At 43.1% G+C, this 17,421-nt stretch overlaps 1 protein-coding gene across 1 annotated transcript in view; it reads left to right on the forward strand.

Moving 5' to 3' along the window:
* Window positions 1–17,421, forward strand: part of rsrc1 (arginine/serine-rich coiled-coil 1) — a 128,693-nt gene that overhangs the window by 89,722 nt on the left and 21,550 nt on the right. The window contains exon 7 of the mRNA XM_080025034.1: window positions 14,705–14,776. Within this exon, the coding sequence (XP_079881160.1) occupies window positions 14,705–14,776 (72 nt within the window). The remainder of the gene's footprint in view (window positions 1–14,704; window positions 14,777–17,421) is intronic.

Here is a 17,421-nt window from a genome sequence, read left to right on the forward strand (position 1 = left end):
TTAAAGTTGCTCACTGTTTTGGTTATGGCAGGGGGATGAGGCATGGCATTGAGTAGTTTCAAATGGAACCAAACTAAGCCTATATGCAAACAAAACCCAGGGAATTAAGGGAACTTAAGCTGGCCTGTTCACAGTAACTCCATCGGCCAATGCTGAACCACAGAAGAGGCGAGAGTGAAGGAGAGAAGGGAGGGAGTGAAAAGAGGAGCGAGGCTCTCTGAATTCTCCATGAAGGACCTGTTTTTTTAATTGTGTTGAACAAAACAACAGGGGCTAAGTAATGGGGTTTTAAAGTGAAGCACATTTGGATAGATTGTGTAACGCCCTGTGTGGGTGTGAGGCGTAGAGGAGAGGGAGAGAGAGAGAGAGGGAGGGAGACACAGAGGGCGAGTGGGCGGTATTGTGTGGCAAGAACAAAAGGCGAAAGTTGGCAAACGGAGGCACCCACTGAAAAGCCTGGAACCAAACTGGCCGGCTAATTACTGACATGCATTGTCAAGGAGGAGGAAACACAACAAAACCGGGATAAAGATTAATTTTTCATACCTCATCCTCCTTGCTGTCAGACACACAGAAACAAATCCTGTAAATTGAAAAAGAGAAAACAAAAAAAAACGAGGCAAGCAGATAGAAGTAGAAGGGATCAGAGGGATAAATCTCTGGGAGTGTAACGGTACAAAGCAGTGCTCGTAAGGCTGCCTTTATTCTGTCGATCCCCCCTCTCACACACATGCTATAGAGACGTGTCTTAATGTTTCGTAGCTGCCTCTTGTCATACTCTCCCTAAGAAAAGTATAGAGTTTGGGGAGAGGCGGGACTGAAATGAAATCAAACCAAAAAGGGGAAAATAAATAAGGCATGAAGTGCTTCTGAAGTCGCTGCCAGTGTTCATACCTTCAGGTCAGTTATAAGTTTAGAAACGCGAGTCTCATATTATAGCACGGTAGGATGCAGAATAATGTATAGAGGCTGCAGTTAAGAAACACAGAGGGCACGATCTTGAGTGGGTTGTAATGCTGCTATAATTCACAAAGAGAGATAAATGGAGGAAGAGAAGGGAAAGGTGGGAACAAGTGCTAGGATTATTAAGAATGGTGTTTTTTTTAGAGTTAGTGCTAACAGCTCCTGACATGTTTCTTCTGCAGCCAGCTCTCTGACTTCTTCAGCCTTAGCTACCTTTTTTTTGTTCTTTTTTGAAGTGTTTTGGAAGGGAAAAAAAGACTTGTCATCCCAAAAGTATGCCAGGCTGGTGTTCTTTACCCCTGTTTATTTATTTAATTTTATTTCATTACCATGGAGGTTTCACAAGCTTTTATCGACGATTTGGAGATGAAAGGGATGGAATCATCCCGATTCCTGCCCTGCCACTGAGCCGCTCAAACTCCCCGACAAAGCTGTCAGACTCCATTTTGGCTCCAACTGCCAGAGTAAACTTGCTCTGCCATTTACAATCAACAAGAGGCAGTGCAAAGTCCCGCTCCAGCCCCTGTCAGAATCCACTGACTGCTCCCCTTTTCAGAAGCATTAAAATGTTTTCTCTCCCTTTCTTTTTTTCCTCTCTCTTTACGGTATGTCTTTCTGTTTGCATTCTATGCTCTTCTCTCCTTTCCTTCCTCTCCGTTGTACTTTGTCATTTTTTACCGTGGTGGAAACACTGAGTTTAGTTAGAGATGTTTATTGCCGATGCATGCATGTATGAAAAACGTGCATTTAGTCGAATACAGCACACACAATCAATTATTTTCGTTGTTTGGCTCATGTTTGACGGACATTGTGACTGCCTACAGTTGTGATAATTGGAAGAGGCTTCTTTGAACGTATTTGTCAGTCAATTTAACTTATTTTCAAGAAGGCAATTCCCTAGTTTTTATCATGAGGGAGTGAATAATAGCACACGTCTTTATTTTCATTCAATTGAAATGCACATCCATATTATCCATATCCATATATCCTTATTCATTTGGGAATGTAATATCCCCTGTAAACTACAAACCATTGAATACAGTTTTCAGTAAAGGGGCATAATTACAACTTGGATTATAAATGTATTGGGCTGCACACATTTCCTTCCTGTTGTTTACGCTATAAAGTATACTAATATAGCTTTTAATGCCACATGGGACACAGCCAGCAAAACATCCACACGTACATGCAATTACTGTGGTGAGGTTGAACTTGGAAAATTAAAGTTGAATTAAAAGCATCTAATACCACACCATTATGAGAGTCTTAAACCCTGTTGGTTCCTCTTGCTATCTCTTCTTTCAGAGGCACAGTTTAAAGCCTAATTTTTCATCGGCCATTATAAAAAAACTAGGAAAATAATGGCCTCATTTTTATTCATGTCATTTAATGTTCTACGTGTATATTGGCATTTATGTAGTCGCAAACAACATACAATTGAATCACATGATAGTTGCACTTGATGCTTCACTAGGGACAGGGAGGGTGAGGGACAGCACAAATAAACATGTGAAAGAGGGGGAGGGCTTGGCTTTTCTCCAGCAGTTGTGCCCCTGGTGTGAGCAAGGGATAGTCTCCATTCTTTGGCTGCTCTTTCATGTAGAATCACCCAGTAGAGAATGAAAGTAAGAGATACATAGAGGTGAAGAGGGTGCAATAATCTGTTTACGAGGAAACACTTAAGCTCTGCTCCAGGTTCACCGCCAGTCTTTTGAATTGAAGCTGTAAAAACTGGTCTGCAACTATTTAGATAATCCAACAATAATTTTTTTGTAAGTAGAAATACCAAAGGATTGCTGCTTCCAGCTTCTAAAATGTGAGAGTTCATGGTTCAGAAAATCATGGTAAACTATAACGTTTTTCCTGACATTTCATAGACAAATTGATGAATCGAAAAAAGTAGTTTTTAGATGACGTGAAAGATAATTATTAAAAAAAATAGCTAGTTGCTAGCCTACTATAAATGTAATTTCATTATCATTTTGGAGTCTAAGAACTGGTTTAGTGCTGCCCTTTCTCATATTAATCAGAGCCCTTGATTGCAGTGATTATGTCAGAAGTGACTACAGAGAGCTGGTAGTCTACCACTGATGCAACCATATCACAGCTCTATACCAGAAATGTCTTGATTCCAGAGTGGCTTGTATCGGTGACGGTTTGTTTGTTTTGTGCACCTGCACCACGGTCGCATTCAGCACTTTGAAATCAAATAATTTCCTGTCCCATTTATTCTGCCCTTCCTTGCCACTGTCCAGCCCCCGTTTTCCATCAGCTCGGCATGGCCCTGCTCGACTTGGAATGAAACGGGCGGCGGCGTCCATAATCTCTGTGCCGGCATGTTAATTTTCCAAGTCAAAGGGGCAGCTCCCTTTTCATCGCGGCGGAAAGGGCTGTGGAATATTCAGCGCGCTGCAGATGTTCATGAATAATGTCTGTGTCCAAACCCCTGGCTGAGGCGGGGGTGGTAGGGGGGAGGAATGGTGAAGAGGGACTGGGGGGGACAAGGGGGGGGGGGGGGAGGGGGGGTGTAGCGAGGGCCAGATGAATTACACGTAGGGGGGATCTGACAGGCGGCGTGGAGCTTTGTGATCATTCCAAAGTTCTAATAATCTCTCTCACCTTCTCCATCTCCCCAGTAATGAAAGAGAATAGGTGATTGCACCCCGGGCTATGTTCCCCGCGTAATGACTCCCTCCAAAAAGGCACAGAGCCCGCCAAGGAAAAAAGATGAACTTTGAATGAGCGGGCGAATTGGCTCTGACACGAGTGATAGACCGTGACACTGATTCTGTAGCAAAACAGACGTAGTACTAATTGATTATCAATATTTTAAGCAAAGTGATGAAAATAAGCATTAAGAGATGAGAAAGTGGGGAAGGGGAGGGGGAGCGCACAACAATACCTTTAAGGGGGGGGAGGGGGCTGTCATTTGTCCAATCTCACTCGCTCTTTCTCTTCCCATGTGCTTCTGCTTCAGGCTGACTCCCCGTCTCCCCCATTCACCCTTCTCCCAAAGTCCACTCTCCTTCTCTCTCTCATGTATAGTCTTTCTGTTTTTCTTCATCATTTTAGCCTTAATTGCCAAATATTACCCTGAACTTGTATTCATTTTGCAAACGCTTTGCTTTATTTATTTATTCTCACTCTCACCTGCATTTGAAGTCCAGCTGAACCTCTCTTATCAGGCTGGCGTGAGTCACCTTTATCCCCCCAGAGTGTGTAGTTCAACCACTTATTCATTTTTTTTTTTGTCTTCAAGAAAGAAAATAAATCAAACACTTTATTCAAATATGTTGTTGGCAAAGGCTGTGTCTCTCGACAGAATTTAGTTAAAAGATGTAGAAGTAGAAAATGAACACAGTCTTGCGGGGACGTATTAAATGCACATGAATACTTGTGCGCTCACACTCATACGCTCAAACCCACCATCCGTGAAGAAGTCCACACACCAAGAAGCAGGCAGGGACGAGCCGAGACCACCAAGTCTGTGTGTCTATTCGGCAGCGTGTGCTTGTCCCTGTAATGTGGTCAGTTGTGCTGAGCCCTATTGACGCTGCCAGGGTCCCGGCTCTCCTGCCTTTTCTTTTCTAAGTGGCCGCCCTTCTGAACCTCCTTATGTCAGCACTGCGATTAGCGGCTCCAGTTTACCTTTCATGTGCGGGGGTCCTGATGGACTAAGTCCCATCTCACCCACCACACACACACACACACACACACACACACACACACACACACACACACACACACACACACACACATGAGAGAGACACAGTCAGTGGTGTGCCATCACAATGGCATCCAACAGGCTTTTCAGCAGGGGAACCACAGCCTATTCTCCTCAAGTGCATTCACACTGGAATAAATGAACAGATATAAAAACACACACACACACACACAGACACACTAGTTGAGCTTATTTTTGCACGTAAAATTGCAGCACATGTACAACTCGTTCTTAACCAGAATCCCACATTTTGAGTGAAGTTATTGTGGCCTAATATTTGAGCAACTTTGCTGTAACATAATGAGGAAATATGCAGCCTTCTTTCTTAATTATACTTTAATTTCAAACCAAAAATGATAATTAAAAAAGGAATGTTGTGCTGATTTGTATAATAGTACTTTTGAATGGTGAATGAAAATGGTCAGTTTTCTCAGATTGGGATGAAATACTGCAGGGGTTGGCCAAAAGATGCCTTAATCCTTTCAGACATATTATTCCTATTATTACAGATGAATGAAGGAAACACAATTTGATCTCCAATTTGGTAGAAATAGATGTGTTGTAGCAGCCGCCATTTGAATGATGTGTGACCTGATGTTTGTCTTTTGTAACACTTCTTCTAAGCTTTAGTTCCTATCAGGCGGCTTCCTCCAGTCATAAAATGTAACAAAACACTCCCTCACACCCTACCTTCTATGTCTTTGTGCCCCCATCACTTTATATGACTACAAATCTATATTATTGGTATTATTATTTCACAAAACAAGATAAGATGAATATTTTCTCCAAGAACATAGGAAATAACAATTTAATTACATTTTAACCTGTGACGGGTATAGCATGGCATGAATGGCCAAATGCGGGTTGAACCTATTCTTAGCATTACTAAGAAATTGAATAGGTTCTTACTTTGTCTGTAAACGGGCTGGCGCTGGGTGCAAAAAAAAAAATCATAGATTAAACGATAGAAGAAGATGCAAAAGAAAAGAAATCTGGAGAGGCATAAGAAAGAGGCCGTGGCATGTGAGGACATGACAGGGTTGAAGTTGAGGGTGAGGTGTCATTCAGAGGCCCCGGGATGCTTAATATTTTACCGTTTGATCCCTGCATTATGGATTTGGTCTGATTGCCCTCTAAAGACCGCTGTTAAGCACTTACCGGCTCATCTCAGTCAAGTTCTCCTGACAGAACTTTTTATATTTATCTAAAAGGCACGCCAATCCCATCCCAACCCCCCCCCCCCCCACCCCCACCCACACACCCTACTAAACCAATAAAATAACTTTACTGCTAACACAGACACCACAGTAATGTAATGCTTTAATATATACTGTAAGCCCTAAAAGGCATGGAGCATTGGCCAATTAACATGATATTTCCATAGTGAGGTTTCAAGGTTGAACTTTGTTTGACCTGGTGGTTACATTATAGAGGCTTTGTTGTATACTTTCACCCCAAGGCGTGTTTCCTTGCATTTGTGTGTGTGTGTACGTAGTGCTCTTCTGTGACTATTTGGACATCCGTGTGTGTGTTTCTCAGGTGTGTTTCTATGCATGTGTGTGTGTGTGCGCAGCCTATGGCAGTGTGCGGTCCTCTGAGTAACCCTCCCCTCTCTGATCTCCCTGACCGCTGGAGGCCTCTGCTCCTCCCCATCTCTTTTTGGTCTGCAGTTCTCCACTCTGGGTCTGGGGCCCTCCGTCCCTGAGCCAAACTGGTGCAGGCTCAGAGTAAAGGGAGCAACACTTTCGCCCTTGGGTCTAAAGGGCAGCTTTGGGTGCTGGGGCCCGAGCCACCCACATATGCATCACTAACACCCCACTGCTGCTCAGCTGCTTGTTTGCTTTGCGTTCCCCACATTAAACTTGCTGTTCTCAACCCCCCCCCCCCCCCCCCCCCCCCCGCCCCCCAGACCTCCTGTGCAAGGTTGTGCCCAAAGGAAATAAGAGCCCAGACTCAACTACGTTGTCTGGAAGTCAATATTGTTTGTGGTGCTTAGGGGGTGTGGAACGTATTGCTGTGGATTATTACTGATCTTCCTTATTCTCCTTCACACTTACCTAAAACTATTATGAAAAATGTCGCTCCTTTTTGGTTTGAAATAGATCCGTCCACATTATTACATTTGCAAAAAGTTCCTCCCTGTGATCTTAAATCTATAGAAGTGGCCTGTATAGTCGCTAGGGACAAATATACAGTCAAGTGCGAAAGTTTGTGAACCCCTTGAGCCTTTTGGAATTTTATTTATTTTAACCATTATTAATTCATTTTTATCAATACCAGTATTTTTTATATGAAATAACAGATGTTTGTTTATCAATTCAACATTTTTATTTTCCAGAAATCAATTGTTAAAACAGATAAAACAAATTATTTGACGAATGTTGTATGTGCAAAAGTTTGTGAACCCTGAGCTGCATTGCTTAAATCGAGCAAGGTAAACACAATCAGGTTGGCCAAATTGGTTGATGAAATAGACCAATGTAATGAGAGATCTTTAGGAAAGAAATTGGGCGGCACTAGATAAAACAGAGATAAAACCAGGTCAGTTTAGGCTCACCAAAGTGAACCCATACAGGTCAGACATGCTAAAAGGGAAACAAATCTCAGAGGATCTCAGGAATAGAGTTTTGATGTTACACATTTGTCTGGGGACAGTTATAAATTCATAAAAAAAAATTTGAGCTCAATCGGTCCACCGTGAGGCAAATCATCTACAAATGGAGAGCTTTAAGAGTGACTTAACATCTGCCTAGAAGTGGACTTCCTTCAAAAATATCCTCAAGCGCCACAAGAAAAGTGATTTTTCAGGTAAAAGCCAACCCAAACATTACACCTGGAGATTTGCAGACAATTTGAAACCACCATTATTCACTTGGGAGAAGGTTCTCTAGGTGGTAGGCAGAATTGCGTTTTTGCCCAAACATGGCGGTTTTGGTTATGACCAAACAGTTCAATTTTTGACTAATCTGTCCACAGAATAAGACTTCAGGTATCTCCAGGTGCTCTCTGGCAAAGTTGTGACAAGCAGTTTTGTTCTTTTTTGAGAGCAGAGGCTTCTTCAGCAACCATCCCATGAAAGCCATGTTGACTGAGTTTTCTTCTTATTGTGGAACCATGCACATCTGTCCCAGATGCTGCAAGAGAGGTCTGCAAATCACCAGATGTAATGTTTGGGTTGGCTTTTAACTGAAAAATCACTTATCTTGTGGCGCTTGTGGATATTTTTGAAGGAAGTCCACTTCTAGGCAGATGTTCAGTCACTCTTAAAGCTCTTCATTTGTAGATGATTTGCCTCACGGTGGACCGATGGAGCTCAAACTTTTTTTTAAATAATTTATAGCTGTCCCCAGACAAATGTGCAGCATCACAACTCTATTCCTGAGATCCTCTGAGATTGTTTCCCCTTTTAGCATGTCTGACCTGTATGGGTTCACTTTGGTGAGCCTAAACTGACCTGGTTTTATCTCTGTTGTATCTAGTGCCGCCCAATTTCTTCCCTAAAGATCTCTCACTACATTGGTCCATTTCATGACTCAATTTGGCCCATCTGATTGTGTTTACCTGCTCCATTTAAGCAATGCAGCTCAGGGTTCACAAACTTTTGCACATACAACATTCGTCAAATAATTTGTTTTATCTGTTTTAACAATTGATTTCTGGAAAAGAAAAATGTTGAATTGATAAACAAACATCTGTTATTTCATATAAAAAATACTGGTATTGATAAAAATGAATTAATGATGGTTACAATAAATAAAATTCCAAAATGTTCAAGGGGTTCACAAACTTTCGCACTTGACTGTATTTTCATCCTTTCAACCGAATGTTGGGATACTTTTCTATGAAATATTAATTTTGAGTCTCTGTTTAAGTCTGTGTTTGTATAGTTTGCAGAAGAAAGGAACTCTGGACAGACTTACCTCCTGTATTTCCTTTTAAATAAGAAGATAAATCTCTTTCTAAATTCTTCACCCCTTTGAGTTTGACAGATGCAATCTCAGCATGATCACTGAAAAGCCAAATGCAAACATGGAGCGCAGGTGTCTAGCGATTTGGGAGGCTGTTTTACAAAAATTAATCGAACAAATGTTGCGTAAAAAGCAAGGCTCCTGAGTTCTGGAGGTTGGTTCTGATGCATCAAGTGTCGGTAGGGGAAGCATACTTTTTGGGTGAATGATCCAAATATGTAGCAATGTATAACATACTTTAGAGGATTAGCTAGTGTCAGTCTAGTTTTTGTCAAGCTCATCTGCCACAGCGGTGTCAGCATGCGGTACTGGCAGTTTGCATCTGGCTCCTTCATTTAGGCAATCATTCCTCTCTGAAGCATCCATAACACCACAGGAGTACAAGCCCTAATTGATGCAGCCCTCCCTCCCTCCCTCCCTCCCAGCATCAGAATATAGCTGTGAAACAAAACAAAAGCTTTTCAGACGATTGGCAATGAATAATTTATTGATTTTGTAAGATATCTCTCCCTAATTGTTTAGTTTGTAAATATTTCATGGGTGGCGTTAAGTCAGCCCGATGACAAATGCAGAGGACAGCCTGCGATAATGATCAGTCAAGTTCAGGTCCCCCTGATTTCCTGCCTGAAGGAATTCACTCTGTGTTATGTATCCGTATTATTTTCACACACAGCACCACAATCATGCGCTCACGACGGAGACAATCTGATTGTTTGAACGTTTCTTTACTGTTGTCAGGAGAGGGTTATTTTCAGGCCCGACATAAGTTGCACAATGTCAAACATTAATACTGTAAAGCAGGCTTGCCCTTTGAAGAGTTTTATGCATTCTGCTGCTAAATATTGAAATGCTTTCTTCATGCTGTATCTCTTCATGTCTGCCCATCCAATCAGGATGCAGGTGAAATCTGTGATTTGTCCCGTGTCAAATCATGCTTTAGAGCTAATACATCTAGATGAGCTGGTTTTGATAGAGGGTCCTGTACAAAACACACAGGCACCTGCATTTACACACACACACACACACACACGCACACACACACGCAAGGTCTGGCTAGATCCTCGAGCTTGTGTTGTCTGTGTGCTCTGCCACCTAGTGGTTGCTTGGGATGCCTGCTTCTTCCTGTGATCCATTTAACCTCTACACCTGTACACCATCTGTAGATATTGTCACGCTGCTCCCTCAGATATGCATTATAGTTTCTGTCTCATGGTTACATTTTTACACCTTAAATCAGAAAAAGAAGCTCAAAGAAAGCCTTTTTCTGCCTCTCTGAGTAAGTAACACATTTTTTTGTTAAGACACCCTGGTCAGGTGAAATTAAAAAATTCATCAGTTAAATGCAGTGGTTTTCATAGAGTAGATTTGAACTTATTCATATGGTACTTGACGATAAAGTACCATTTAAAAAGCATGCAACTGTTCAGCCAGAAAAAAACTTCCTCCCCCATATCAGTGTTACATTTACAATTGCCTTACCTCAATGGTGCCTTTTTTACTGTGAATTCTCATCCTTGTTCTATGATATACAGTTCCTTTTGGAACACAAAACATAGCAGTGGGGCAGTAGAGATGCTTTAAGCAGAGAGTTATTGAACTTTAAAGTTTAATGTTTTAGGTTTGATTGTCCACTAGGGCCGACATTGGAAAATAAATTGCATTGGAATATCTTTGATTAGGCCAGTTATATAGTAACTGCTGAAGTTTCTTACAGTTACCGAGTCAATTAATCACTGCACTTCAATGAAGTTTTCATCCATAATTCCATGTTTTCTGTACATGTAATGTGAAGTTCAGGTTAGCATCCTTTAGGGAAAAGTGTGATGGTATTATCACTTTGTCAATCCTTTACACAGGGCCCATGGCCACTGTATACATTTTGATATTGTTGTTGCAACAATATATTGTTCTGTAAGACTATCCATTTGTCAGTGTGTATGCCCACCCAGCAGCTTTCTGTCTGTCTACCCACCTGTCTCTGTCTTGTCTTCTTGCCAGTCAGGCCTGTTATATATCCGTTAGCGTGCCTACCTGTCTGTCCACCAGCTCAATTGTTGTTCTAATGTTTCTTTGTCTCGTCTTTATCCTGTCAAGGCTGTTGTTCGTCAGTGTGCCTTCAGACCTGTCTGCCTGTCTCTTATTTATTTATTTTATTTATATTTATATATTTCCCCATCCCTCGTCTCTCTGGTATTCAGTGGCGGTTGGAGGGCCCTGCTGCCGGGCTGCACTGTAAAGTGCTCTGCTGATTGGAAGGGACACTTTTCCAATGGCGCTGCGCTGCCTCTAATATTCTGTTTGTCGTTGGGTGTGAGGCTGATTTATCACGCCTCCTCTCCCGCTGACATTCAGATTCACTTTGATTGGCGGCTGGACGGAATGACACCCACCACTACCAATACTGCTAACATCACTGTGGCTCTCTCCCAACGCATGCACAAATGCACACACAGTCAAACGTGATGTTCTGCATACTCAGTCAGGTATACAGTGCATATGCCTATTACGCCAACACACACCCGCTTACATTTAGACCTGAAATCAAGCACTTTCTAATAGTGTATACAGTACTCACTCATAAACTCATACAGACAAAATGCATAACTGTTGTGCTGACCTCTGTCTTCAGCATCGCTAGTTATAAAGTCTTGTATCGAGTTTATTGAACAACGTGGGCAGACTGCTGCTCTTCTGTTGTTCTCTCACCTCACGAACTCCATAATATGATAGCCTCTCACACTTCTAATACGTACTGTACCCGGCCTAGGGCCCAAGCTACTACACTCCTCTGTTGAATAACATCTCTCTCCTTCTTTTTCTCACCCTCTGCCCCCCCCCCCCCCACACACACACACACACACTCCCAATCCCTCCTTAATAACTCTATAACTCACCTCAGCCTTAGATTTAATTGCTTATCTGTGCGTAAACGTATTAACCCTCTGCTGTATCTGTTTTGCCGCGGTCCCGGGGGCCCCTGCAAGCCTCTCTGACTGTTGTGCCTTACATCCAATGAATAGTCCTCCTCTGAGTGGTAATAGGGAATCAGCGTCGTGGCAGCAAGCATTGGCAGCGTGTAAGAGATAAATCAGATTGGGGGTCTTGCTTTGCCAGTTTATTGAATCTAAATTGCGTGCGCGCGTGGCCCCCGCCGGCCCTACACGGCCCATCCATCTCCGGGCTGATAATGGAGCGGGCCCGATTCCACCTGGTGGGAGCATTATTACATTTCCCCTCTAACGAGACCCAGCTAATCCTGCCAAGGAAGGAGGACAGGAGAGGAGAGAGAGAGAGGGGAGGGGAGTGAAGTGAAGGAGGATGTTGGGGAAGTGAAAACTGAAAAAAGAATGGAGGACAAAAGAGATAGAAAAGGAAATTCTGTTAAAAAAAATAGGAAAGAAAAATGAGTTGCAAACATTCTGGCAGCCTGCCTCTCTCCCTCCCACTCTCCCGCGTTCTCTCTCTTTCTCACTTTTTCTTCCTCTCTGTTGCCGTGCATAAAAACCTCTCCTAGCGCCATCAGAGCTACATGGCCCCTGGGCCCCTGAGCTGCAATTACACTCATAATCACAATGCCATTTTGCTGATGCTCCCCGCCCCTTCCGCGCTGCTGCCATCCCTCCTCTTTCCCCTCCGCCCCTGCAGCCAAGACTGAACGAAGTCTAAATGAAGTGAAAGGCCTCTCCTCTCCCCAACACTGGGCCGTTTATTACCCGCTCTAATAAAAGTCCATCACGGAATTATCCTACAATGAACTGGAGCCACTAAGTTGCCAAGAAATATACTTCCAATAAGCGACCTCTGAACACACACACACACACACACACACACGCGCGCCTATATTTCTGGACGGGTACAGCTGTGGGGCTTCAATCTTTTGACATGCTTTATACAGCTGTAATGTTAACAGGCTTTTCATGATGGTGCATTAAGTGTGTTGCTGTAATTTTCACATTTTAGTTTATCTTTTTTTTTTTTTCTTTTCTTTTTTTTTTAAGCGGAGCTCCTTATTGATGTAATTAAATCCTATCCCTGGCTCAGTGCTCAGACCTACTTCCATTGTTTTGAGGGGGCAGGAGCCCCGTGAGGCTCTGATGAGAGATGGATAAACAGTTTGATTTGCTGCTATCGCCCCCAGGCACAGTGTACTGGAGAGATGAGCAAGAGAAGGAAGAGAAAGCATATAAACTGGGAGGGGTGGGAGAGGGCAAAACAGAATGAGAGAAGAGAGAGAGAGAGAGTGCCGGGATAAGAGAACCTGTTGGGGGAGGGATGAAGGGATAGAGGTGGAGGATAAACATGCAAACAAAAAGAGGCGACAAATCACTCCCGTTGTTTACGTGCGCTTGTTTGTGTGCACGCAGGCAAGGCTTTTTTCTCTCTCTCTCTTCTGCTTGTTTGTGTCTCTCCCTCACTGTCAGTTCCTCCTTTTTCCTACATAGCCCCCATCTATCAGCCATCTCCCTTTTCCCCTTTCCCCCCCCCCCCCCGTCTCCCTCCCGCTCCATCGCACCACCAGTACCTCTCTGTTTCATACCTGCCTCTCGGTCGCCCCGAGCAGAGTGGGTGCTGAAGAACACAGAGACAAGTTCACTAACACCCACCAACAAAAAAAAACACACACACACAAATGCACATCTGTCCACGTCCACACACACACACACACACACACACACACACACACACACACCCGAGCTAAGGGAGGTAGAGGAGGGTTCACTCAACCATGTAGAGTCATTGTTAGTAAAGATGCGGAACCTCCAGACTTAACCAGCCATAACAGCGGTGTGACGGCTCCTTTGTCTACGCCAATTACTGAACAAAAACAGCAGCGCAGTCACAGAGAGACTTGCACAACCCATGGCCTCCTGCATCCAATCACACGGACACACACACACACACACACACACACACACACACAGATTGGATGTTTTGTATTTGTATGTGACATATTTGCTCTCAGCGCAATAACGCACAATCTGACACATAAAGAGGAGAGTACACCAAACACACATGTTACGCGCCGGCGTCTCCAGTGGTGCAATAAACCACTATGGGACACTCACAGCTGTGCCCTAACACAAACATTCTGTAAGTGCTCACAAACACTTACACCCACTCTCATGTTGTGTTAAACCTCTAGAAAACAGTGCAGAACTCTCATCTCATCTCCTTGCTCTCCTCTTCTGTTTCCCTCTCTCTTCCTCTCTCTTTTTGTTTCCCTAAAAAGTTTAAACTCATTAAGTGTAATGATATTGGAGACTCAATTTTACATAGCTCACTCATCAACCAAGTGAGATAGCAATAAAGGCAAATGGCTCCGCCGAGGCCCTAACGCTGCAAAATAAATGATGCGCCGCAACGGAAATGTAATTAATTTAGAGGCAGTATTGATAGTCCTGCCATACACGGCATTATATTTTTTAATGTGGCTTAACATCTTGATTATTCAAGGGGGGAAAGGTGGCGGGAAAAGGGACGCAGAGACAACACGGGCTCATGATGAGAGATGCGTAAAATGCCCTGACGAGTGTTTACTCCCGCCGCCTCACTTTCTCTTAAGCTTTTCATTATGCCGAGACGATAAACACCTCGCAGGAAAGAACGCGCTGACTTTTACAGGGGTGTGAAGGAACAGCAGAGAAAAGGTGCTGCTCCTGCCTGGTATAGGGAAAGGATGAAAAAAAAAAAAAAAGAAAGAGACGTGATTCATATTTTTTTGTTTTCTCGTACGCTAGTCGTTGATCCAATTTATGTGTTCTATGATAATTCTCTGCTTTCTCTGTGATGACTATCAGTTTGTTTGAAAACACAGTATCCTCAAAAGGAATGAACCCTTTTTGCTTACAGATGTGTATTTTTTTTAATGGGTGCAGCAAATTTAAATTAAGAGGTATCATTTGTTTATTAGTTTTTATTTATTTATCTCGTAATATTTAACAATAATATTTTGTTTTTAATACCGAAAGTATTTTCAATAAAAAAATAGTAGGGGTACCCGAAGCTCTGCTTTGCTCCTAACTGTGCCGTCTGCTCTCTTACTTTTCAGCTAAGACGGACGAGGTGCTGAAGCTTAAAGTAGCGAAGAGAGAGGAGGAGTCCCGGAAGAAACTAGACGATGGTGAGTTATATGTGTGTGTGCTTGTGTCTGTCACAGATCAAATGCGTGGACTTATACCACCCATACCAAAAACACTTGTAACAGTTCTAAATTGACAATGCAGTCACAAAGGAAAACTAAAAAAAAGAAAACCATAGACCTTAAAATTTTACAGACATGTATAATTAGAGTTGTTGGCAAGATAACAGTAAAATTATGGACATTAAGTGCATGGGTGTGTGGTATAATCATAATTTGTTCTAGGGTGTGTGTCCTTTTTGTATTTGGCTGGATTCTCCATCTCTGCACTCTTATTGTGTCATTTTTGCATCAAGCAGGCATGGCAGTGTGACCTTTAAAGTTAGCTGACCTTTTAGCCAAATGAAAGTCCAGCCATCAGAAACTAATTAGCCCTGCACTCTTGCTTCCCCCCCCCCCCACACCCCCCCAGTTCCAGGAAGAATCTTCTTCCCTCCTTCTCTCTATGGCACCCAGTTTTGTTTTGTGTATTTTTTTCAGCCACCATTCTCACATTAGTATTATACATTTTTCTCCATCTTTGCACTCTGTCTCTTCCTCCCCTCCTTCTACTTTTTGTCACACAAACTCTCTTTCTTCCTCTACCTCCATTTGTCTGCATCAATTACTTTCACCTCTGTGTCTGTCCTACTATGTCTCTTTCTGCGGCCTCTCTGTACTCTATGTGGAAGCATTGCCAAAGTGGTGACTAAGTGCCTTGCTTTGGGCAATAGAGCTAGGCTCCCAGTCAAACGGCTTTCTTAAGCTCAGTTCACACAGCGCTGTTTGCCTCTTTTTTGGAATCAGTTGACTCTTTCTCCCCTTTGCTCAAAGCTCTCTCATCCTTCTCTCAAACTGTTCCTTCTGTGTGAAATGAGGTGTTGCGCTTGATTGTGTGGCGGAGCGCTGCAGTACAGCGTGCTGTGCAGGCGGTGCCTTCGAGGGCGATCGTTTTATTTTTCCCCGGCACGGTGACACATGAAGTGAGATCAGAAAGGTGAGAGAAGCCAGTGGCACCGTTCGTCGTGAGTATAGACATGAATACATACACAAGCTAGGTCGGCCAGCTCTATCCTCCTCCTGCCCTTCCTCCCAGCAAAACTAAAATGGAGGAGGTGGGCCACCGCTGCTGCTAAACAGCAGAACATCAGGGGTCTCCTTATTCGTCCCGCAGGGCCTCTTAGAGGTCAACACAACTAGAAAGTTTACACTTGAACTGCTAAGTCAACTGAAATGAGAAAAGCTTTAAACAGAATGGAGGGGAGAAGTTGAAGAGCACTACCACCTACACTCCTCGTTCATAAATAGATTCACATCCTAGACTGGCAACGTGTTACAGTTGGTTTAGCCCTAATCGGAACCACAGAGATCTGATTCATGCTATGATATGCACGCTATCATTGTAGCGAACTGTGGCCGCATACTGTGGAGCCCTGCGAGAGAGGGAGAGAGGGGGTTTTATCAGCAGGGTTTACCGAGAGGGAGAAACCAGAGGATCAATAACTGACCCCGTGGTCTTCAGTTAACAAAGTAGTTTTCACTTAAAAGGAGTGTTTGGCTCTCTGGCTAAGGGCAGCCAGATGATGCTAGCGGTTAAAGAAAGAAACATGTGATATGAAAGAGTGTGAGAATGAGAGGGGAGGATGAGTCTTTTGTCAGTTGCATGCCTTGTTTAGGCTATTAAAGCTGAGAGATGTTGTTTGTGTGCCCAGGAGGCTTTTAGCTAACATAGTGCGTCCTGCTATAATAAGACGGACTGACTGCCAGCCAGCGTAACACAGACTGTTTATGTGGACCGTACTGTCAGCTTGCACTTTACTGAAGGAGTCACTGTGTGTGGTAGTGCTGAATGTAGGGCTGCACAATGAACCAAATATATCAAAATACTGCCAATATGAATCTCTTACCAAACTTAGGAATCCATGTACTTTGTTGTGGACCCTTTTACAACTACCTGTGCATCCGGAAAACCTACTTTGTCTTTAATTACTGTCAGATCCAAGTAGTGCTTCAAGCCCGATCGATTAGGCCCAATAGTAGGCCTTTTATTGTTTGTTTGTTGTATGTATTTTTTTATTCATAGCTCCTTTTGCAGAATAGTGTCAGATACTTAAATACATACAGATACTCAAATACAACGTGAACTGTTCAATTGTAAATGTATACATGTTGGTTTTTGTTGGAGTCCAAGTGGGAACGATTAAGTTTGACGGGCGAGAAATAAAGGGATGTGACGAGAAGCAGAGATGACATAAGTGTTTGTTGCGAACGTATTACAGCAGTAACTGAGTCAGATGTCACAGGTGTGTTGTTCATTGTCAATCTGAGCCCCATTAGGCTTCATTAAGAGCTTGCACAGTCTCATGCTTGACCCCAATTCATTCCCAAACACTCACATGCCGCTTCAAAAGTCCCTAAACTTACTGTCGTCCAGGGAAAATGTGGGTCCTGTGTGTGTCGTTCATCAGGCGGAGACAGAAATGTATTTTTTCATTCTGAAACCACTCACCGACTCACAGAATTATGTAGATGTGGGTTGGGCGCTAGCCTATAGCCTGCGGATGGTATTTTTCGCCCTTATGCTGATCTGTCCCCATTACCTCAAACCACCACCAGATTGGGAGATCATATATTTTAATGAGACGTAT

Source organism: Ammodytes marinus (assembly GCF_949987685.1).
Source record: "Ammodytes marinus genome assembly, chromosome: 3".
In the NCBI taxonomy this organism is placed as follows: Eukaryota; Metazoa; Chordata; class Actinopteri; order Uranoscopiformes; family Ammodytidae; genus Ammodytes; species Ammodytes marinus.